A 25,693-nucleotide genomic window follows, 5' to 3' on the forward strand; every position below is an offset into this window, starting at 1 on the left:
AATTACATGGAATCAATTAGCACAGTGCCCAGAAACACTAACGTTCTTAAAACTACACAGGATACAATGTTTCCCAATCTCTTTCGCATTAGGTAGTAAAGTTAGTAATGATCTAAGACTGGGGTAAAACCCGAATTCTAATGGCTAGTGGTGTCCTAGATGGGAGGTTTCCAGCCCTATTTGACCAGTGAGGGGGCTAAAGGGATCAATATCTCAACCCACGTATAAATGACACGGTACCATGGAACCCCAATGAGGAGGCTCTAGGTTAGGAAACTCAGGACTTCCAACATAAAGGAAAACAATAAAGACGGTGTGGTAAATTAGTGAAAGTAAAGCTTACAACAAAGACTGTTCTCAGATGGGGCCACTAAAATCTCAAACATGTTCCCTGTCCCCAACCTTCATTACTTACGGCCTCCTGGCCTTGCATTCGGACTCGGAAGAGCTTCACGGGACGGGAACCCAGGTACCGAGTACGAGTGTCAGACAAATCTCCAGTGACAGGGTCCAGGACAGTCCTCAGCAGTACACCGTTCTAATCAAAAGGAGAGGAGCGCATGAAGCCTACTCATGATGGAAAGGTATCAGCTATGATCGGAAATCTCTCCCTTGGCTACTTCATATAAGAAATCAGAGCAGATGGAAAGAAATAACTTGGTTGTTTAAAAAAGATCCTAAATAATCAGACAGCCATTCATTCATTCTCTCACTAAATCACTTAATCATTCAAAGTTATGGACCATCTACTAAGTAAAAACAAACTTATTTTTCACTGGATCTCCTTAAAATTTCTTTTTACCATGTATGTTAAATCCTTCCTCATTAATATATATTTCAAATAAATAAATAACCATATTGACCACGGTCCCTAAACAGCATTTTCTCTTAAGAGAACAAGGTTTCTAAAAGGAAAGACTCGTCTGGGGCTGGGGCAGAATGTTCCAGACACATGTGGGGACACTTTATTGTGCAACAAGGCGAGGAAGCCCTCACAAATAGTGAGGTTGTGTTAAAAAGGCAAACCAACTTGAAAGAGAAATTTCCACTTTTCTAGAATGAGGCAATTAAGCATCCCCCACAAAAAAAAAACAAGCCAGGTGAGGTGGCTCACACCTGTAATCACAGCACTGTGGGAGGCCAAGGAAGGAGGACTGCTTGAGGCCAAGAGTTCAAGAGCAACCTGACCAACATAGTGAGACTCTATTAAAAAAAAAAAAAAAAAAAAAAAAAAAAAAAAAAAAAAAAAAAAAAAAAAAAAACACAGAAAGAGGAGTTAAATCCACACAAGTTTATGATGTTACTCTATTTTATTTTGATTTATATATTGAGACAAGCTCACTTTAAGCTCTGCCTCCCAGGCTCAAGCAATCCTCCCACCTAAGCCTCCCAAGTACATGGGACTACAGAAATGTGCCACCTTTCCCGACTATTTTTTGTATTTCTAGTAGAAACAAGGTTTCACTACGTTGCCCAGGCTAGTCTCAAACTCCTGCGCTCAAGCGATCCACCCATCTCAGCCTCTCAAAGTGCTGGAATTATAGGCATGAGCTATAGCACCTGGCCAATGTTACTCTTAAAAAACAGCAAAAAACCCACTTTACTGGTCCCCACTGAAGTGAGTGCTATGGCCCTTACTCTTTACTCTGAAAACAGGGAAACAATGGGGGAAAAAAAAAAAAAAGGGATCCTTTTCTCATATAAACTGTACTTACAGTAAGCAAAGAAATGCTCCCCTCCCCCAATAATTAAATCTGAATCTAACCAATTTCTTGATCTGCAATATCCAATACTATAGCTATACCAAGCTACATGTGGCTCATCAGAACTGAGACAGGACCTAGAGTGGTGTCTCACATCTATAATTGCAGCCCTTTGGGAGGTCAAGGCGGGTGGATCACTTGAGCTGAGGAGTTCAAGACCAGTCTGAGCAACATGGCAAAACCCTGTCTCTACTAGAAGCACAAAAAATTAGCCGAGATCGCACCACTGCACTCCAGCCTACGCAACAGAGTGAGACTCTGTCTCAAGGAAAAAAAATTTTTGATAAAAATAGATTTTAAACAGAACTAAGACTGACAGTTAAGTGTAACGTACCAAATACCAGATTTCAGACTTAATTAAGAAAAAAAAAAAGAGAGAGAAAAAAGGTAAAGTACCTCAGCAATTTTTATATTAACTACATGTTAGATATACAGAGTTAAAACAACACTAAGACTGGCCAGGCACAGTGGTTCATGCCTGTAATCCCACCAGCACATTTGGAGGCCAATGTAAGAGGATCACTTGAGGCCAGGAGTTTAACACCAGCCTGAGCAACACAGCAAGAGACTAACACTATTTAAAAAAAAAAGAAAAGAAAAAGAAAAAAAAAACATTAAAATTACTTTTTTCCTTTTTGTGGCTACAAGAAAATTTATTTATTTATTTATTATTTCTTTTTCATTTTTTGTTTTGAGATAAGAGTTTTGCTCTTGTTGCCCAGGCTGGAGTGCAATGGCACTATCTTGGCTCACCGCAATCTCCATCTCCCGGCTTCAAGCGATTCTCCTGTCTCAGCCTCCTAGTAGCTGGTATTACAGACATGTGCCACCACACCTGCCTAATTTTGTAATTCTAGTGGAGATGGGGTTTCTCCATGTTGGTCAGGTTGGTCTCAAACTCCCGACCTCAGGTGATCCGCCCACTTGACCTAGAAAATTTAAATTACACCTGTAGCTCACCTTATATTTCTAACGGATGGCATGGTCTTAACTCTACCCACCAGCTTAACAAAGAGGGTACAGGAACATTGAACACATAAGCAATGAATTTGTCAAGTCCAGAAAGTGGGAAATTGTATAAGACAAATGATGTGATCTTGTAATGCTGCAAAATGGGGTAGGACAGGTTAAGAGACATAAAAAGACACATGAAGCAAATGGAAAAAAGCATAGAGTGCCATGATGAGAAGCTGCGCACAACCAACTATAAAGCCACTTTGGGGGAAAGAAGAAGAACAGGGAAAACTGGAACATGGTATTAAAAAACTATTGTTATATTTTGCTGAGCATGATAATATTAATGTCTTACAAAAACACATCTGTTGGAGCTACATTATCAATTATCTGTAGATGAAATGACAACATCTTGGATCTGCTTTAAAAACAGTTCAGGGAAAAGATAAAACAGAAACAGCAGAATGTTGTTAGCTGTTAGAACTAAAAAAGGAAAAAAAGAAAATACATGTGGCAGCCAGTTAAAATCAAACAAAAGAAAAAAAACGATAAATAACAACCCTCCCCCAAAAAAACTGGGTACATGAAAGTTCACTGTATTAGTTTCTCTAACTTCTGGTTGTGTTTGAGATTTCTAAATCAGGAAGTAAAATTAAAAAGGAAAAAATACCTGGGCTAGATTACTTAGATGTCTGAGTCAATAAACATTAAAGAAAATAAAAATATATGATCAAGAATCCTGACACCATGTTAGTGTCAAAGCACACTTTTTCACAGCACAAAGAGTTCAGCAACTTTGGCAACAGGGACCATTTAGGGGTCCTTTATTGCTAATGAAGCCAATTATGAATTGAGAGGTATTCATTCCAAAAGCAGAAATGAATAATGGGAACTATAGGTGATCCCATCCAGTTCTGACTTGGAGCAGCTATCAAAAAGCATTTATCAGATGTGAAGACTCTTTATGAAAATATTTCCTTCTCAGCCTGATTTGTTCAAATTAAAGAGTTGAGACAGCAGAACCCAGAGTGACACTGTTTACTGTTCATAAGGCAAGGATCTGAAACCATGGAGACAGAAAATGCCTGTTATCAAAAAAAGGAGTGCATGAAACCTACAGAAAGCCTGATGTCCACAGCGTGGGCCTCTGGATCTCTTACCTGTAGCCCAATATTCAGGTATAGGAAGCCAATCGAGCCCCTCTCACCCAGTTCATCCTGCTTCTCAGTCCCACCCATTTCCACGATACACAAGGACTCAGGCTGGGCTGGGAGAGCCTGCATGCTTAAAGGCTGCAAACAGTCCTGAGAGAGAGAGAGAAATCATAAAAACACAGAAAACAACAATATTGGGAGGAAAAAAACATACCTAGGGAAATCTAATTCTAGAATTAGATTATACACAGAAAAAACCCTGGGAGTGACTCTTAAGAGTATTGAGTTATTAGTTACACCAAATCTCAGAATAAGCTTCAGGAAGATCATGCTTTTCTCCTGTTGTCAAAGGAGATAATGGTAAAGGTAATAAAGCAAGGCACACCTCCCACAAAGTCATCTAGGGTCCTGGAGCAAGTCAAATTTAAGCGGTCTTGGTTTTTAACTAAAAAAAGGGAATTGAAGCTTAAGCCAAAGAAACATTTCTGTAGTCTCAGGGATCATATCCTTAAACCACAGCACCCAGCAGGAGACTCCTGAAACACACTGCAACACAAGAGACGCAGTAGGTTCAGATTTTGGGGTCTAACCCAGATGATCTCAGAGATGGACAATGGACATCAGGAGTGGGCCAGATGGTCAGGTTCCAACCAGATGATCCTTGAAGCTGAGAGTGTCACTCACTGAGGGGTCCAGGGAGATGATTCTGACAGTGTTGTCCACAAGCCCCACAGCCAGGAAGCGAGACCGCTGCTCTCCAGGGGGTACATTGGCCAGACTCATGCACACCACGTCTGCTGACATCTCCTTCCGTTCTGTGTACTCATTGAGCTGTCCTGACTACAGGAGGAAAAACAGAGTGAGGTCAAAACTACAAAGGGGTGAGTCTACATGCTCCAATTCACCCAAAACCCTGGACCTAGAGAATGAAGGAGAGCTGTTATATTTTGTTCTGCTTCCCCCAACTCCTCTCACTATAGTCAATGACAAGAATTTTCCTGAGTTTCCTGAGTTCCCAAGACTGAATTTAACAGGCTCACTGCAAGCAAAATGAGTATCTCTACCAATCAGAGAATGAAAAGACCTTTGAGAAGGTCAATGTGTCATAAATTTCCTAAGCCACCTTTGCTCTCAGGAAATGGAGATATATAAAACTGTTTATGTGTTTATGAGAATACTCTGGGTGAGGGGCAAATACAGTTAACGACAAGGAAATCTCAACCAAAGGTACAGTTAGGCTACAAATTTTGCCACACTAGAAAACTCCTGAGAGCAAGATAATTAAGTGAACTGAATATCCTTCCATACAGAAGTTTTCAGAAATGGATTCAGAACTGCAGAAATTAAATCTATGCCAAATATTTGTTGGAAAAGTAGAGAGTGAAATGCAGGAAGAGCAAGTGTTTAATTGCTAAAAGGGGATTTCCTAACTCCACCTAGAATTAGGCATCAACTTACCCTTTTCCCCACCTCTGTGAAGGGCCAAACTGGTTTGTGGACACTTCAATTCTCTTTAACTGTCATCTAAATGCCTAGACTACAATGCCCACCTTTCCCTCTGGACCCTACACTGAGCAATGATAAAATAACATACGGGATCCATCTCGAAATAGACCAGCTCTCCTCCTGTCAGGGCAATCACCACTTGTCGCTGGTTCACTGCACACTTCACAATTGTTTTCTTTCCAGGGGTCTTCCACTCATTGACTCTCTTGTCTGCTCGTATGTGCCGAATGCCATCTGGATAGACCTAGAGTCAGTAACAGAAAGAAACCTGACTTTAATAATTTGGCTCATCACTCAGAATGACCCTCACAACTATCAGATCTCTCACTACGATCAGACCTGGGGGCACTGCATTTGAGGCACCAGTGGAGTCAATGATAAAAGAGTTATTTAGTAGGCCCCAGGCAAGGCCAACTTTTAAATAATGTTTTGCAATGTCCACTTGAAGAAGTTCAAAGCTCATTAACAAAACACTTATATTTACTAGAGATGAGGATAGCAACAACAAAAAAAGGCAAATACAGGGGGGATATTATGTGCCAAACTCTTATGTTCCCTCCCTAAGGCCTATTGGAAGGTGAGGGTGAATAGAGACATGAACACAGCAGCCTACACCCCAACAAAGGCCAAGAAAGAACAAAGCAAGCCAAGTAGGTAAGCTCTGTAGGTAAGCTCAAGTAGGTAACCCTCACCTGCACCAAGGCATCATCTCCTAACAAGGAGCAGGACAAGGTGGGGGTGGTCCCCAAGAACCCAGAGTCAGTTACTTCTTCTACAGTCTCTCCAATGGACAACACCAGGGTGGCATTCACGAAAGACACAATGATGTAGGCATCAAACTCATCTGAAAAAGAAAAGAAGGGAGTTGGTTAGATAAGAACTCATTAGAACTACAAAGCCAAATGAAACACTAAGAGTTCTCTTCAGAAACCTTCCAAGGTACTTCTATGTGTAGTTATTACACACACACACACGCACAGAGCAGAGGATGAGCCAAAAGAAAAATGGAAGTCATAAGAGCCTACAGATATACCCTCCTTCCTCAATATTTTCTTGAGACATCTGTTAGAGAAGCGAGGACAAAGCAAAGGAATTGGAGGCATGAGGACATTTTAAATACAGTATTGATGCAAGAACATACTGAGCTAGAGCTTCATTTATTTGTGCCAGTTGTCAATCCACAATCCCTTCCTAAGGGATACCCCTTTTAACTAGGAAAGACCCCTAACTTCTTCCAAAAGCAGCTTATGTCGGAATGAACACAAGCTCTAATGAATAAAAGAGAGATTACTTAAGCCTCTGTGAAACTAAGTCATTCTAGGATTGGAAACTCAGACTCCTAGTCCCAATGGGAACAACTTAAGAAAACTAGATAACCAGGAAATGGGGGCAGGGGGTGAGGTTTGTTTATATTGTTATACCTTGACACCTCTGACCTCTCTGGTTTTTCACTACTTAAAAATAAAACAATCCTGTGGTGTTGAGCAATCCTATTAGAATTTGCTTTTTCTAATGAAATGTAGTTGAATAAACAAACATTGATGAGTTTTTCAAGGAAGTCAGAGGACTTGAGGTATATATCAGAAACCCTCAAAATTTCTTCTGCAGGTCCCTCTATTTCCCATATATCTTACCCTACAACATAAAACAGCTTCTGCAAATGTCCCCATCCAGTACAACGTATGGCATACAGCTTGATAAATGTTGAGTAAAAGCATGCTAATTTTTTAAGAGTTGATATTTTCCTACTTTACATTTGAATTTTTCTATCAACACCCCCTTGCCCAGAAATCAGATAAAAAAGGAACAGAACAAGAAAAGGTGCCAAAATTTAATGTATGCCTCACTCCTAGTAGTAGCAGCTACAGGACCCTGTCTGCCTAAGCACTTGTCAAGACCTCAATGCCAGAGGCTGGTCTATTCACCCACACGAAGAGCATACTTTTGGTTCTGATGACTTCAAATGAGGTTCAGCTGAACTACGATTACTAGATCAGCTCTGCAGAATGCAGAATCAGCATTCTTTAAAGAAGCAAGGGTCAAGTGAAGACAGATCATTCGACTGGGCATGGTGGCTCATGCCTATAATCCCAGCACTTTGGGAGGCCAAGATGGGGGGATCACTTGAAGCCAGGAGTTCGAAACCAGCCTGGCCAACATGGTGACAGCCTGTCTCTACTAAAAAAATAAATAAAATAAAATAGAAAAATTAGCTGGGCATGGTGGCAGGCACCTATAATTCCAACTATTCAGGAGGCTGAGACAGGACAATCACCTGTACCTAGGAGGCGGAGGTTGCAGTGAGCCAAGATTGTGCCACTGCACCCCAGCCTGGGTGATAGAATGAGACTGTCTCAAAGCAAACAAAGAAACAACAAGATGTATCATTGGCATGGCCTACAGTAGTGTTCTGCCCTATTAGCAGGACATAAAATCAATTTAATGGGTTGCACAATAGGCACTTCATAACAGAAATAAATGTAATTTATGACGATGCTTCATATATAGTAAGATAATTACTGTTTTGTGAAACTTTTGTTTCCGTTAATATTACATATTATATGTATTTACCGTGGTGGCCGTAAAACAAGGCTCAAAGATCTTTCCTAACGGGCATGCTCTAATGGTTAGACCAGGAATCCACAGAGTAAAGGTTCAATTTCCAAATCATAAGGAATAATACTGGACATGAAGATACTTGGTTTTTCATCATTTTGCTATAACTGTCATTACATATCAAATGCTTTGAGGACGTCTTACAAGATGATTTTGTAAAATTAAGCACTATTCACTATCATGAGTAAGGACATGGTTGTCTCTGAAATGGATGTCTCAATAGCTTACAACAAAACTAAAATCCATCTCTATATAACACCAAGCTTGGAACCTTTACTCCAACTCTCAGTTTTTGCACTGGAAATTTCTGTTGTGTAAAAATAACAGAAGTTGCTTAATTTTAACATTACAGCTAGTGCTCGACTTACGACCACGATTGGTTCCGACAGACCGGTCGTAACACAATTTGGTCGTAAGTTGAGTAGGCTATATGTACAGTACTGTGAAATGATGTTATAAAAATCTTTAAGTCATATTTTATCATAATTTTCTTTCATTATTGTTATATATCATAATTTTCTTTGTTCATTTTATGCCATTTGTATCATCTCTACACCATTTTGTTTATTTTTACATTCGTCAGGTTTAAGTAAAACACTGCATTACCAGTAGTAAAGGTTGACCTGAATGCTTATTATGAAAGCATTCTTGTCAAATCTCATTTTTAAAAAGTCACCTTAACTTCTGGTAAAGGCGCAGCCTTGTGTAAAACTGTGGAATATTCACAGATCACTGAACCACGGTGGTCTATGGTTTGAAGTGAAAAACCACGGCACATGATGAGTTTTGAAAAGCAGAAGAGTATGAACTATGTTAAGTCTTAGGGTTAAAAAGGACTAGTTGCCAGGTATTTATTATCATTGTATATAGAAAAGTAAATCATCACAATTTTATGTGACTTTCCATGGGATACAAATATGTAGCATTCATCATAAAAGATGTCATCTGGATATCTTGTTCAAATATAATTTAAACTTAGTATGTTCTAATATTGTTAAAGATATAGGGATATAAACCACTCACATTTTAGTAAGAAAGGCAAGAAAATGACTAATAATGATATGATATAGCATATATGTTTATTGTCCCGCACTGTCGTATGCCCAGCTGGGCAACATTTGCGCTGCCAGACGCGGAGCAGTCGTGGCTAGCGACTGTGGTCGTAAAGTCGAATGGTCGTAAGTTGCATAGGTCGTAAGTTGATCAATACCTGTATATGAATACAGTACCATTTCATGTGTTCCCATTACTGAAACCTAATAATCTTAAAAACTGTCAAAGCAAATTAAAGCCAAGCAACCAAAGGCTGTAACTGGCCAGGATTTCTGGTCTCGGAACTTCACGAAGGGGAAAAGGGCGCCTTCCAGAAGACAGATCATACAACCTTTGACTTTCATGGGAGAGAATGGGGAAAGGAAGGGAGGAAGGGTACCTTTCCTTTGACCAAGACTCCAGATTACTCAGACATAAAAGAAAATAAATGCTCAGTGGACTTAAATAGGATCATACTTTTGCTAGACAATTCAAGACGTGAGTCAACGACGTCTCAAAGCTGCTTTAAATCACAGATTTCCTCAAAATAAACACTGTCCTGAGAACACCAAACACATTGTAACTTCTACCCCTTCCTTCTACAGTGAGGAAGAGTTGCAGCAGATTAACTCTTATGTACTAGAGTAAATACAGATTAAAAGTTGGAGTTCAAGCCAGGCATGGTGGTTCAAGCACTTTGGGTGGTTGACGAGGCAGGATCATTTGAGCTCCGAAGTTCAAGACCACCTTGGGTAACATAACAAGACCCCAACTCCACAAAAAATTACAATTATTATTTTTATTTATTTATTTATTGAGATGGAGTTCTGCTTTGCTCCGGCTGGAGTGCAATGGCGCGATTTCGGCTAACCACAACCTCTACTTCCCGGGTTCAAGCAATTCTCCTGCCTCAGCCTCCCAAGTAGCTGAGTATTACAGGCATGAGCCACCAGGCTCAGCTAATTTTGTATTTTTAGTAGAGATAGGGTTTCTCCATGTTGGTGAGGCTGGACTCCACCTCAGGTGATTCGCCCACCTCAGCCTCCTAAAGTGCTGGGATTACAGGCATGAGCCACTGCACCCAGCCCAAAAAATTATTTAAAAAAAAAAAATGTTGGAGTTTAGAACAAAGCCAAGCTTTAGTGAAGGTAAATGACTAGGAACTGTACCATCCACACTGCCCTTTTCTAAAAGATGCAAGTCTCACGTGAAACTACAATAGTTCATACCTCAGTGAAGAATCTATCAGGGTATGACAATGCATCTTTAGGTCTCAGTTCAACAGAGCTCCCCCCATCTGTCTGAACACTGCTTAGGACCCCAGAAGAGGGAATGTTTTTCTCTTCTACTTCCCTTGCCTTAGAATTTAAGGCTCAACCAGCAGCTCACTCCAACAAAAGGTAAAGTGAGCGGCTATCCAAACAACTGAAGCCTCCACTAACTCACTCTCACTTCATAGACAAGGGTACCTGACACTTATCTTGCTTCAGCTTTCTGAATATACTCAAAAGCTTTCTCCAGGTCCTGATCTTTCAGTCAGGATACCTGGAATGTACAACTCCAAGAGAGTATGAAGCTAAAGTTCTCTAGCTAGAGACTCTTTTTAGCTTAGTAAAAGACAAATTAACCATATTTGACAAATTCTGTGGGAGAAAGTAGAGAGGCAGATTCCTGCCTCAGACCATCTCATCACAGGCAGACAGTGTATAGCACTATTATGCCCAGTGACATCCAACTGCAAAGTTACCCTCTGACAGACACCATCGGGGCAGCCTCAATATATTGTGCAGGTCCCTCTCCCTGGGTAAACTGTAAGACCCCATAGTCAACCCTAGCAGTAGGTACACACCTGTGGTGATCAGCACCTTCACCAGCCACCTGTGGAAGAGAAAAAAAGGCTTGGTATTGGTAGTGTGTATCACCAAGTACCAGCCAAGGTTAGTATTTGCCTGGAAGACTGCAGCATGTGCGGACAGAAGGAATGTTCACTCGATAATAACTTGGGGTATCTGGAAACTGAGTGAACCAAGAGAACCCGACCAATATTTATGGGTGACTCCCAAATTACAGTACCGAAAGAGTAAAATTTAGCAGGATATAGTCCTTTCCGAGACTTCTGACATTTAATAAAGGAGAAAAACTTTCAATTACAAGTTCCATCATACAACAAACTGCCTGTCACCGAGTTAGCAAATGCTGTCCCTCTTAAGAACCTGTCCTGACCTTCAAACACAAGCCCCCTCCTTTAACCCCTCCTGGCAATGTACCCATGCCTTTCACCACATCACAACACACAACAGTTTTGTATGCTTGTCTTCTTTTTTAGATGGCAAGAGTTTGAGGCAAAGACGCTATCTTAGTCACTCTGAATACATGGTGGGCACTCAACCAACTAAACTTATCCTGAAAGAAACCAGCAAGACCCACAGACTCTCACTGCAGTTAATCAAAATGGACACTGGACTAAGATTCAGGAGACAGGATTTTCTGTCCCCACTACCTAGACTATGTCTTGAGACAGTCAACCCCAATAACTTCCTGTATTCTTCATAAACAGTGAGGGTTAACTTTTCTGTAAACCTAAATCCATTTTATTTTTATTTTTCTGAGACAGTGTCTTTCTCGGTTACCCAGGCTGGACTGCAGTGGTGCGATCTCAGCTCACTGCAACTTCCACCTCCCAGGTTCAAGTGATTCTCCTCCCTCAGCCTCCCAAGTAGCTGGGATTACAGGCATGCGCCACCACACCCAGCTAATTTTTGTATTTTTAGTAGAGACAGGGTTTCACCATGTTGGCCAAGCTGGTCTCAAACTCCTGACTTCAGGTGATCTGCCTATCTCGGCCTCCCAATATGCCAGGATTAGAGGCGTAAGGCCACCGCACCCAGCCCTAAATCTGTCTTAAAATAAAAAGTTTATTTAAAAAGTTAAACACCAACAAGGACCAACTACTTTCTGCAGATATTACACACAAAACCAGGTGCCTAATAATTATCTTTTCAGCTCATAAGCCTACCAATTTTTCCCTTTCTACTCAACTCGGATATGATTCAAATGCCTACAATGAAAACTAATTCCACAAAAATGAGTATTCTACTAACAGTAAGCTGTTTTCCTCCTACATATTTCCCAACTCATTAAATGTTTCATACAAGCAGAAGATCTAAATATCAGGCAGAATTACAGCTGTTTTCTTGAAAAAGCTGTCTGCCAGCCAGGATGATCTTACTCATCCATCCCACATTTCTGAGAGAACAAGAGAAAAATGTAGCTCCAAAGTGAATCAACAGAAAAATGACTGAGCTTTCTTTCTAGGAGACTGCAATTCAACTGTCACAAGACTTCCCTGCTACTGCACTAACTACTAGGCATTCTCCTATTACTTTCAAAGTTTTAGTATCCGGTGACCATTTATATCCAGAAACTCAAACTCCCTTCTCCTTCCCTGTCCCCACCTTTCTACTCATGCTAAAATTCCAATTCCACTCAATTCCACCTGCTTTCCTCAAGCACTAGCAAGACTGACTAACAAGCTTTCCCAAATCTCTTACTTCCTAGACCACCCTGAATTTCACTGCGGTTTCAAAACAATTTAAAAGAACATAGTTGAAGAAAAATGAAAAAGCACAACTTTCCCTCACATCACACCTCTTAAATAGATTAATCCAGTGCCTTTATCAATATAACGTCAAAAAGCATCACACTTGACAGCTCTATGAAATGTTTATGTACTAAAATAAGACAGCCAACCTATGCCCCCATCTTTCCCACCTGCACAAAAAGAAATGGTAGGTGAAGGCAACCTGATTAGAAAAGCTTCAAAAACAGTGTTGGGCCAGAAAAAGTTTCTGGTATATGGTGCTAAAGGAAATGATACAGAAGTATTATGAACGCAGCCTTTTAAGCCTTCTATGTCAATGGCACCCAAAACCTCATTTTGTCTATTGGGAAAGAGCTGCTTACCTTCAATGTGTCGACGCACTGTCCAGACAGCATTGGGGTTACCGGGTAGCTCAGATACAGCCATTTCTGACACCTGACAGGAGAGGAGGGAAGCCACAGATCCAGTGAGCATGCAACTCAGCTACCTTCTTACAATTACACCAGAAAATAAGGTCTCAAAGGCAGGGTTCATAATATATGCCGAATTTAAAGAATGAAACCACCTAGTGAAAGAAGAACCTAAGAACCAAACAGGCTAGAGACAGCAGCAATCCCCCTGACAGTTTTAAGCAAAAGACACAGGATGTCTAAGAGGGTACAGTTGCTGCAGCCAAAACCATATCCCTTTCCTTCAGGTACAACATGCCGTGATCGTCCTCAGAACACCAGTATCCACTGGGAATGAATCACGCCATCTAAATTGGCATCCCATTTCTTTCCCTAGCTCCCCTAAGACCAAATCCCACCTGGACCAATTCAAATGCCACATCCTTTAGAAAAATTATTCCCTTATCCCCTTGGTTGGCAGTCACCCCTCTCTTCTATAAACACTCACAGAAATAAGTTACCACCAGCTGGACGCAGTGGCTCACACCTGTAATCCCAGCACTTTGGGAGGTCAAAGCGGGTGGATCACCTGAGGTCAGGAGTTCAAGACCAGCCTGGCCAACATGGTAAAACCCTATCTCTACAAAAATAGAAAAATTAGCCGGGCATGATGGTGGACGCCTATAATCCCAGCTACTCAGGAGGTTCAGGCAGAAGAATCGCTTGAACCTGGTAGGCGGAGGTTGCAGTGAGCCAAGACTGTGCCATTGCATTTCAGCCTGGGGGACTGAGCAAGACTATTGTCTCCAAAAAGAAGAAATCAGTCACCACTTCTTCTTAGGGCACTAGCTGTTTTGTCTTTCCTATTAGATTTTTATGCTCCTTAAAGTCAGAGTGAATGATTCTCTACATGTTCCATAGGTTCTCAAACATAAGAGTAAACAAAACATCTAAGCCAAATTCAAAATGATCTAGAGGAGAAAACCGGAGGTAGGTTATATAGAAACTCTCTGCACTATCTTTACAATTTTTCTATAAATGTAAAATCATTACAAAATTAAAATTATTAAATGTTTCTAAATGATCTAGACACAATAAAGTAGCCACTTATATATAGTGTATAATCCACATCTTTTTTTTTTTTTTTTTTGAGACGGAGTTTCACTCTTGGTACCCAGGCTGGAGTGCAATGGCGCGATCTCGGCTCACCGCAACCTCCGCCTCCTAGGTTCAGGCAATTCTCCTGCCTCAGCCTCCTGAGTAGCTGGGATTACAGGCACGCGCCACCATGCCCAGCTAATGTTTTGTATTTTTAGTAGAGACAGGGTTTCACCATGTTGACCAGGATGGTCTCGATCTCTTGACCTCGTGATCCACCCGCCTCGGCCTTCCAAAGTGCTGGGATTACAGGCTTGAGCCACCGCGCCCGGCCTAATCCACATCTTATAGTAAAAACTCATGTATATTCACAGGAGGAATAGCCCTTTCCTAGTTTACTGATATATTTAGAAGGAAGACCTAAGAACTTCCTCATGAATAAAATTCAACTGTCAATTATGCTATACTCTATACCAAATGTAAAACTGTCAAGTCACCCTGGCTCGGCTGTGACCATAATTTAGTTAGAGAACATGGTATAACAAATAGGCATAAAGGAACAATGCAACATTCAACAATTCTCAAATATTTTTATATATAACAAAGGTGTGTCTACAGATTTGAAGGGGGAAGAGAAGTAGCAGGAAACTCAAAAATGATGATTTTTGAGTCCTTTATATCTTACACTTCGTAAAAATCATCTGCTAATGCACAAATGCATTTTTAAAATTTTTTTGAGACACAATCTCACCCTGTCACCCAGGCTGGAGTGCAGTAGTGTTTTCTCAGCTCACTGCAACCTCCACCTCCCAGTTTAAGCGATTTTCCTGCCTCGGAGTCCTCATTATAGGGACCCCCCACCCCTTCTTTTTTTTTTTTTTTTTTTGAGACGGAGTTTCACTCTTGTTACCCAGGCTGGAGTACAATGGCGCGATCTCAGCTCACCGCAACCTCCGCCTCCTGGGTTCAGGCAATTCTCCTGCCTCAGCCTCCTGAGTAGCTGGGATTACAGGCACGTGCCACCATGCCCAGCTAATTTTTTGTAGTTTTTTAGTAGAGACGGGGTTTCACCATGTTGACCAGGATGGTCTCGATCTCTTGACCTCGTGATCCACCCGCCTCGGCCTCCCAAAGTGCTGGGATTACAGGCTTGAGCCACCGCGCCCGGCCCACTTCACCACCACTTCTGGCTCATTTTTGTAGCGCTAGTAGAGATGAAGTTTCACCATGTTGGCCAGGCTGGTGTCAAACTCCTGACCTCAGGTGATCCACCCGCCCAGCCACACATATGCGTTTTGTGTAAAGTGCTAGCTTTCATCATATACTCACTAAGATCTAATGAGAAGTAACTAACGAATCAAAACCAATGGCTCTTGGCCAGGCGCCGTGGCTCATGCCTGTAATCTCAACACTTTGGGAGGCTGAAGTGGGAGGATCACTTGAGCCCAGGAGTTCAAGATCAGCCCTGGCAACCTAGCAAGACCCTGTCTCTACCAAAAATAAATAAATAAATAAGGCCAAGTGTGGTGGTGCACACCTGTAGTCCCAGCTACTCCAGAAGCTAAGGCGGAAGAACTACTTGCTTGAGACTAGGCGTTCAAGGCCACAGTGAAGCAAGGTCTCACCAATGCACTCAAAAAGAAAAAAAACAACAGACCGATGGCTCTAAATTGGGTCTGAGTCCTTGAAATTTTGGTGAGCTGAAAAATACATTTTGGAAGAGACAAAACATTTTAAAATTCCCTGAAACAGCAGTATTTACAGCTAACTTTTTTTTTTTTTTTTTAATTGAGATGGGGTTTCACCATGTTGGCCAGGATGGTCTCAATCTCCTGACCTCGTGATCCACTCACCTCAGCCTCCCAAAGTGCTGGGATTACAGGCATGAGCCACCACGCCCGGCCTAACAGCTAACATTTATTGAATACATCATGCCATATATTAAGCTAAGTGCTTCATATGTATCATCTCATTTAATTCACACAATTCTTTACAGCAGGTATCATTATTAAGTCCATTTTACAGAATAAACAAAAGCTAAATAATAACTATTGCGTGGTAGAGCCAGAATTCAAACCCCAGATTATCTTGGCCATGTTCCAATAAAATTTACAGAAACAGGCAGCAGGCCTCTTGAGAGCTACAGTTTGCCATTCTCAAGCTCTCAAAACAAACTGTTATAGGAAGCTTTTTATTTTTATTCCTAACAAGTTCAAGTTCAGGGCCCTCACTAGAAGGCATTAACATTAAGACTATGATACAAAGAGAATATGGGATTTGAGAAGATAACTTTATTTATTATTTTTTGATAGAAACGGGGTTTCACCGTGTTGGCCAGGCTAGTCTCAAACTCCTGACCAGGTGATCTGCCCAACTCAGCCTCCCAAAGTGCTGGGTTTACAGGCTTGAGCCACCACGCCTGGCTGAGAAGATAACTTTTGGTGTCCAAATTCCCTAAAAAGTTCAGCAATAAAAGACTCACTAAATAAATTCTGATCTATCCACTTTGGTGTAATATTACAGAAACACTAAAAATATTCAACTTGGCCAGGTATGGTAGCTCACGGCTGTAATCCTAGCACTTTGGGAGGCTGAGGAGGGCAGATTCCTTAAGCCCAAGAGTTCAAGACCAGCCAGGCCAACATGATGAGACTCTATCTCTACCAAAAAAAAAAATACAAAAATTAGCTGGTTGTGTGGGGCACATGCCTGTCATCCCCAGTTATTCAGGAGGCTGAAGTGGGAGGATCACCTGATCCCAGGAAGGTCAAGGCTGCAGTGAGCCATGATGGCGCCATTGCACTCCAGCCTGAGAGAGTGAAACACCCCCCCTCAAAAATAAATAAATAAATAAAAGTATGCTATTTAAGAGCATACAGTAATAAGGAATAAACTTAGTAAGACACAAAAATACATATAGCATTGATATAGTTGATTTAACTAAGACTAGATGTAAAGAGTGAAATGTTGCATATAGATTTCCTAGCCTCCATGTCACGACTAGTGACCATATGGACTATCATGCTAACAAGTTAAGAAATAGAAAATCAAAAGTACAGGTTGGGCACAGTGGCTCACACCAGAAATCAACACTTTGGGAGGCTGAGGCAGGACAATCACTTCAGCCCAGGAGGTCAAGGCTACAGTGAGCCAAGATCACGCCATTGAACACTAGCCTGGGCAACACAGCAAGACCTTGTCTCAGGAACAAAAAGAAAGTCTAAAGATCTGGTCGGGCGTGGTGGCTCACACCTGTAATCCAAGCACTTTGGAGGCCAAGGCAGGCAGATGACCTGAGGTCGGGAGTTCAAGATCAGCCTGACCAACATGGTGAAACCCCGTCTTAAAAAATAGTAATAATAATAAATAAAAAAACAATAAATACTTCCAAAAAAAAAATATAGAAAGTCTAAAGAATAAACTTCAGGGAATTCAGGGAGAAAGAACATACTTTTCCACAGATACCGCAACTATGTCTTTGACAATATCAGAGTAAAGCCATCAACTACTTTTTCAATGCTTCCCTCCAAACTCTGTGGATTATCCAGAAACTGCAATCTTACCTCAAGTCCATGCCTCAGGACTCTCAGAGATGATCGGGGTCCCCTGCCACAGGCCACATACAGCTGTGGAGTATCTTCATTGGCTAGATCAGCTATCTGCACAGAGAAAAAGATGAAAAAATATCGACCAGTGCTGTTTTCAAACACAACTCACATTCTCAGGAGACAAACTATTTTTGACTGTATTAAGCTAATATATTGGCTACCAGCCCCGAGACATAAAGAGAAAAGTCCCAATGTTTTAAAAAAAAAAACAGTTTGATGCAGCAGGTTTTCCCAACCAAGGCTTAAATCAGTTTATAAGTTGACAAAGGAACTTTCACATTTAGAGATATGAAGTGTTCCACAGCCTTCAAGTGAAATTTAACATTTCCTTCTGATTAAAAACAGAGGTAACTACAACATTATCAGTACCCATAAACTTTGTCACCAACAGAAACAACATTCATTTATGTCACTTTTAGGTCTGTAGATATCACCAATTATCTTTTACTGTCATCATTGCTGCAAAATTGTATTTATTACCCCTGCTTTTAGGCTACACACAAACACAGCTGCTCTATAGATACTTCTATGATGTAGCTAATCAGCATCTGGACTTTTAAGCATTCTATACCTGACTGCTTAAAACAAACAGAAAGGGCCATGTATTTCTCTAGTGTCCCAGACATCCAGCTGCTTTCCAACATAATTATGTGTTGACCAATATGTAAAAAGAGGTGAATCATCTGTATTGTAGTTCTGACAAACTGAACAATTCAAACGAAAATTCTTTACTCTCTCTGCAAAGTAAGGGAATCTACTGTAACGTAGATGTGCATGTGAGTACTGAGGGTATACACCCTTCACACCAATCTCTTAAAAAATTAATGCACCCATTTTAAGTGTATCATCTTTATTATTTATAAGGCCTCAATAAAGGACATCTATTTTCCACAACTCTAAAAAATATTTTGTTATCTTGGTTCTAAGTATATTTTCATACGCATTTAAAAATATTATTCATCAGCTGGGTATGGTGGCTTGTGTCTATACTCCCAGCTAATGAGGAGGCTGAGGTGGGAGAATCACTTCAGCCCAGGAGCTGAGGCTGCAGTGAGATTTAACTGTGCCACTGCCCTCCAGCCTGAGTGACGGAGTGAGAGTCTTGTCTCAAAAAAAATTTTTTAATTAAAAAAAAAAAAAAAAAAAAGTAAAAAGTAAAACATCATTCAGATGGAATCCAGATGCCCAGGGCTAGCAAAAAGATCCATAGCATTAAAAAATGTTAAGAAGCCCTACTATAGACACTTTAACTTCCCATTAATTTTATTCTTTTTTTTTTTTTTTGATGGAGTTTCACTCTTGTTGCCCAGGCAGGAATGCAATGGCGCCATCTCAGCTCACCACAATCACAATCTGCACCTCCCGGGTTCAAGTGATTCTCCTGCCTCAGCCTCCTGAGTAGCTGGGATTACAGTCACGCGCCACCACACCCGGCTAATTTTACTCTTGATGAATAAACTATTTACACACATTATTTGTTAAAATTCCAATGAAGGTGGAAAAATCACTAATAATCAAATTAGAAATTAGTCACACTTATTTTCTGTTGCCCTCAGGACCAATACTTTCTCAAAAAGGAAAAACAAAAGCGATTAATTTCAGATGGGGTTAATTAAACCTGTCTGAATGCTGACTTGTTTCCCCAGTACACAGTGAACAAGCCCCTCTCCCATCAGAAGTCTGATTAACTACACAAAGAGTGGTCCCTAATGGTCACTCAAACCCTGGCAATTGAGGATGCAACAGCATGATCAAATTCCTAGCTGTTACAGCTGAGCACCAGCAATGAGAGACACAATCTCCATTCTGAGCCACTTCAGGTTCCTTCTTGAGAATGTGATTCAAAACTTCCTGTTACCAACTGATCCCAATGTCTCAGAACTATTTTAAAGAGGAACTGTGGTAAAATTAAATAAATACAGCTACATGCAGACTGTTGTATGATAAGAGGTCAACTACAGAATACTCTGGAGTATATGAATCCACTTATTTTAAAAAGAAAAAGAAGATAGAACACATAAACATATACATGATTCTAAATGCAGTGAAAACGCCTGAAGTAGTCACAAGAAGCTGTTAATATAAGCAATATGGCTCAATGGAGTGGATAGGTGAGAAGACTGTGGTTAAGACTTTTGCTGTACAGGAAAATGATCTGAATTTTTACATTAAACATCCGTTTCACCATTAAGGAGAAAAAAAGCCCAAGGATTTATCAATGATTTTTTTGTGTTCAAACTTCTACATGTAACTGCTTTACACACTGGCAAGTCCATTGAAATGCTAATAAAGCTACTTAGGCTAGACCTCAGTTTAACTTTAGACTCATTGTGGAAGGGACTGAAAAGGCCCACAAACCTGGCAAAACAGAATGGGAGAGAGGCTGTCCAACTCATCAACCAGCACAAGGTTTTTAAGTGGTCTTGGCTGAAAAAAGAATGTGTCTCCTTCTTCCAGAGGCATGGCTGATGAAAACTCAGGTTCTTCATCATCATCTCCAAGATGTGCAATTTGATATAAGTAACTGGGAAGAAGCAGAGAAGAGAAACTTTAGGTAACGAGTTCTCTACTGAAGATAATATTTGATATCAACATAAAGCACAAACAATTCGATTAAGATACTGTTATTTTTAGGTGTTATCACTAAATATAGCAGCTAGGATTTGTTTCAAAACAATTCAGGGAGAATATCTGGGAAGTGCAGTGAGTGTTTTATTTATGGCACAAGTAACAAAGAAAATACAGATAAACTGGACTTTATCAAAATTTAAAACTTGGCAGGGCACGGTGGCTCACAACTGTTATCACAGCACTTTGGGAAGGCCGAGCCGTGTGGATCACGACATCAGAAGATCAAGACCATCCTGGTCAACATGGTGAAACCCCGTCTCCACTAAAAATACAAAAAAATTGGCCAGGTGTGGTGGCAGGTGCCTGGAGTCCCAGCTACTAGGGAGGCTGAGGAAGGCGAATCACTTAAACCCAGGAGGTGAAGGTTACAGTGGGCCGAGATCATACCACTACACTCCATCCAGTCTAACAACAGAGCAAGACCTCGTCTCAAAAAAAAAACAAAAAAAAAAAATTAAAACTTTTGTGAATCAATCAAAGGAAGAAAGATGACGACCCACAAAATTAGAGAAAACATTTGCAAATCATATGTCTCACAGGGTCTAGTACCCAGAACACACAGAGAACTCAAAAAGACAACTCTTAAAAAATGGGCAATGGGATTTGAATAGACATTTCTCCAGCAAAGATACAAAAATGGCCAATAAGCACATGTAAAGATGCTCCATATCACTCATCACTAGGGAAAGGCAAATCATGATGAGATACCACTTCATGCCACCACTGCACACCTAGCAGGATGGCCATAATCACAAATGTGAAAACAAACTGGCAAGCATGTGGAGAAACTGAAGCCCGCATATACTGCTGCTGGGAATGCAAAATGATGCAGCTGCTATGACAAAGTCTGGTGGTTCCTCAAAAAGTTAAACACAGAATTACCATGACCCAGTAATTCCATTCCTAAAACGGGGACTCAAATAGGTATTTGCACACCAACATCTACCACAGCACTATTCCCAACAGTGAAAAGGTGGAAACAATCCAAGTGCACATCAACAATAGAATGGATAAACAAAACACAGTATAGACATACAATGGATTATTCCGCCATAAAAACGAATAAAGTTCTAACACAGCCGACCAAAACATGAATCTTTTTCTTTTTTTTAACATGAATCTTATAAATATTATACCAAGTAAAATGAGCTAGACACAAAGGGACAAATACCAGCCAGGCGTGGTGGCTCATGTCTGTAATCCCAGCACTTTGGGAGACCAAGGCAGGTGGATTACTTAAATCCAGAAGTTTGAGACTCTACAAGAAATACAAATATTAGTCAGGCATGCACCTGGCTAACAGTTGCAGATACTTGGAAGGATGAGATGGAAGGATCACTTGAGCCTGGGAAGTCAAGGATGCAGTGAGCTGAGATCACACCAGTGCACTCCAGCAGGCCAGAAAACAGAGTGAGATTCTGGGTCTCCAACAAACAACAACAAAAAAACCCCAAAAAGCTAAGTCGTCTTGGCTGGGCGCAGTAGTGCATGCCTGTAATCCCAGCACTTTGGGAGGCAAGGTGGATGGATCACTTGAGGTCAGGAGTTTGAGACCAGCTTGGCCAACACGACAAAACCCCGTCTCTACTAAAAATACAGAAAAATTAGCAAGCCATGTTGGCACACGCCTGTAGTCCAAGCTACTGGAGGCTGAGACAGGAGAATCATTTGAACCTAGGAGGTGGAGGTTGCAGTGAGCTGAGATCACTGCACTCCAGCCTGGGTGACAGAGTAAGTCGATCTCAGAAAAAAAAAAAAAAAAACTAAGAAGGGTAAGTGTGGTGGTTCATGCTTACAATCCCAGCGCTTTGGGAGGACGAGAAAGGATCACTTGAGCCCAGGAGTTCAAGGCCAGCCTGGAAACATAGTGAGACCCTAACTCTATTAAAAAAATCACAGAAAAAAAAGTGAGGAGTAAAAGACAATTTAATAATGAGAGAATAGCTACAGACAAGGCAGAAATGGCCAGAAAGTATTTGATTTTGATTATGGAGAAACTGAGCATTAGATTAGTAAAGTGGTTTGCCAGAATCCTAGACAGTATTTCATTTTGATTATGGAGAAACTGAGCATTAGAATAGTAATGTGGTTTGCCTACACTTTAGCAGATACTGGCAAGACTATGTCACCTTATCTTATATAAGTAATTTGGAGTCTTAGACGGTGGTCTTAAATTTGAGGCTAGAATTCAGAATTCTTCCACTTGACAATGAAAAGCCTCTTATGATTATGATACAGGGATGGGGAAATGATTTCAACAAGGTTTTCTTACCTGCTGGATGAGATGATGCTACAGAAGGCTGAGTTTTACAGGAAAGGCAATGAAATAAGACAACTAGTGAACCAATTCAAGATTGGCATCACAATAAAAGGGATACAGAAGTAAATACAGAATTTAGCACATGACTAAAAGTGTTGGACAATAAAAAAATTTTTGAGATTTCACACTTTAGTTGCTATAACTAGCCTATTACTAGTCACTAACAGAAATACTGAGGATAGGAGGACTGCTGATATGTGTGGGCAGGTAAGGCCTGATAAGCTTCAACTCTAGAAAGGTACCAATCAAGTGCTTATGGAACAGCTCTTTAATAGTAAGTATTTCATTTTATTTATTTACTTATTATTTTGTTTGAGACGGAGTCTTGCTCTTGTCGCCCAGGCTGGAGTACAATGACGTGATCTCGGCTCACTGCAACCTCTGCCTCTCAGGTTCATGCGATTCTCCTGTCTCAGCCTCCTAAGTAGCTGGGATTATAGGCACCCGTCACCACACCGGGCTAAATGTTTTATTCTTAGTAGAGAAGGGGCTTCACCACGTTGGCCAGGCTGGTCTCAAACTCCTTACCTCAGGCGATCCGCCCACCTCAACCTTCCAAAGTCCTGGGATTAGAGGCATAAGTCACTGCACCCAGGAGTAATTAAGTATTTCAATATTTATTTAATTAAATATTCAGCAAAAAGCCCAGAAGAGACATCGAATCTAAAGATAGTTCTGCAGATACCCAGAGGTACTGACTGAAGCCACTAAAACAAAGGAAGGTAAGAAAAAGAAAGAGGCTAAAGGGAAACAGAAAACAAATTTTTGTTTTTAAAGAACACATTCTTGTGAAAAGCTCCATAAACCTTTCAAAGCCACACCTTCCTACCGGCAACTTTTTTTTGTTGTTTTTGAGTTTCAATCTTGTTGCCCAGGCTGGAGTGCAGTGGCGTGACCTCAGCTCACTGCAACCTCTACCTCCCAGGTTCAAGTGATTCTCCTGCCTGAGCTTCCCAAGTAGCTGAGATTACAGGCGTCCGCCATCATGCCCAGATAATTTTTCTACTTTAGGTAGAGATGGTGTTTCACTATGTTGGCAAGGCTGGTTTCAAACTCCTGACCTCAAGTGATTCGCCCACCTCGGCCTTCCAAAGTGCTGATCACAGCCCCTGCAACCAACTTTTATAGTAAACAGGGCAAATTAGGGTAACAGAAGGGTTACTCACTGGTTTCCAAATTCTGATGCTACAAAAAGGAATCCTGTTTTAAGTACACACATGGCAGCAGCAACAGGTACAGTATCAAAATACTTGAGCCGGATCTCAGTAACCTGGATAGAAAAGAAAGATTCTGGTATACAAACAAGTGAAGTCAGCCCAGTATTTACACGACAGCACAGGCTAAGTAGCAAATCAAATACTGTATTTCATATCTGACCAGGGGTCAGCAAACTCCAGCTCATGGGCCAGTCATGCCAATCAATACTGTCTATGGCTACTTTTGTGCTGTAACGGCATAGCTGAGTAGTTGAGACGGAGACTCCGTAGCTTACAAAAGCTGTAAATATTTACTAAGGGGCCTTTACAAAAGAATGTTTGCCAATTCCCGATCCAAACAGCTATCTAAGAAACTGCACAACTATTCACAGAGCTTCTCTATAGGACAAAACAAGTAAGAGTGGTAATAAACACATTTATTATCCAGTTTTCAGTAGAAACTGAAACCTTTATCCTCTTCACACCAATTATTACCACCTGAAAATAATCACTACAAGTGGCATTATATTGTATGTAAGAATTCCAGACCAAAAATCTGATAACCAGAGAGAGAATCTGTACTTATATACCAGTTCCAAGGGCAACCACTTTCTAAGTTCTCATTATTTTAACTTGTTAAGTATTACCTGTTTTGCCTATCTCATCTCATAGAGTAGCTGTACTGGTCCATCCATGGTCTACTTACCATATCTTCATCTGTCTCCAAAGTGATCTTAAAGATATCTCCCTGCTCAGTTTGAGCCAAAAAGAAGAACATCGATTTGGTCTTATGGGTTGCAGAGCAAACAAAAATCATTCCTCTTTCAGGGTCATCCAGATCATTCTAGCAAAGTCAAATACACAATCAACGTCTTAGAAATGGGTCCTTCTTAGTTCAGGAATTCAGCACTTTAGCAACAGGGATTACACACGACATTCAGGGCCTACAAGAACAAGCTTTGATCCAGAACAGCCTGCTAGCCAAAGCAATGGAAGTCCACAGCTCAAAATTCACCTGCTGTATCTAATAAAACCAGGGTAACCAAAAGAGTCCCAATTTCACGCTACAGCCTGATCAGAGCCATAAGGCAAAAACTATCTCCAGAGAAAAATGTCATACTATGTATCAGATTAACTAACTTAAAATCCTAAAGTTAAACACCAGGCAAATAAATAATCCAGAGGTGAGGGGAAAGATTACAGTAACTGATTCAGGTAAATGAGCCTCACCAAAACCACTGGGTGAAAAGACGCTGAGGAAAAGGGATATTTACTAGTCTCAAAGATCACCATCAAATTCCATTATGAATTACCAAAAAAGAAAAGATATCATTACAATGAAGACAATGGGCGGGCATTGCCTTAACAAAGAGACTAATTTAATATCTCAATGAAATAAATCAACATTATATATGCACAATGTATGACATCATGGAGAATATATATCACCGATATACATCACCACCTATGTAGTAATTATATCAGAAATAATAAACTCCATATAATCATGAGGAAACAGACTATGGGACAGACCATAAGAAAACTGGCTGGCTGGACACAGTGGCTCACACCTGTAATCCCAGCACTTTGGGAGGCCAAGGCATGCAGATCACAAGGTCAGGAGTTTAAAACCAGCCTGGCCAATATGGTGAAACACCGTCTCTACTAAAAATATAAAAATTAGCTGGGCGTGGTGGCAGGCGCCTGTAGTCCCAGCTCCTTGGGAGATTGAGGCAGGAGAATGGCTGGAACCCAGGAAGCGGAGGTTGCAGTGAGCCAAGATGATGCCACTGCACTCCAGCCTGGAGCAAGAGTCTATCTCAAA

The 25,693-nt window shown here is 40.8% G+C and overlaps 1 protein-coding gene across 1 annotated transcript in view; it reads right to left on the reverse strand.

The window, feature by feature from the left end:
- Positions 1–25,693, reverse strand: part of SF3B3 (splicing factor 3b subunit 3) — a 52,901-nt gene that overhangs the window by 11,739 nt on the left and 15,469 nt on the right. Inside the window, exons 7-16 of the mRNA XM_017516273.2 lie at positions 24,575–24,712; positions 23,839–23,942; positions 20,080–20,245; positions 17,677–17,772; positions 12,989–13,061; positions 6,070–6,221; positions 5,466–5,621; positions 4,556–4,711; positions 3,878–4,021; positions 416–538 (exon numbers count right to left, since the gene is read on the reverse strand). Of these exons, the coding sequence (XP_017371762.1) occupies positions 416–538; positions 3,878–4,021; positions 4,556–4,711; positions 5,466–5,621; positions 6,070–6,221; positions 12,989–13,061; positions 17,677–17,772; positions 20,080–20,245; positions 23,839–23,942; positions 24,575–24,712 (1,308 nt within the window). The remainder of the gene's footprint in view (positions 1–415; positions 539–3,877; positions 4,022–4,555; positions 4,712–5,465; positions 5,622–6,069; positions 6,222–12,988; positions 13,062–17,676; positions 17,773–20,079; positions 20,246–23,838; positions 23,943–24,574; positions 24,713–25,693) is intronic.

Source organism: Cebus imitator, unplaced genomic scaffold (genome assembly GCF_001604975.1).
Source record: "Cebus imitator isolate Cc_AM_T3 unplaced genomic scaffold, Cebus_imitator-1.0 Scaffold577, whole genome shotgun sequence".
In the NCBI taxonomy this organism is placed as follows: Eukaryota; Metazoa; Chordata; class Mammalia; order Primates; family Cebidae; genus Cebus; species Cebus imitator.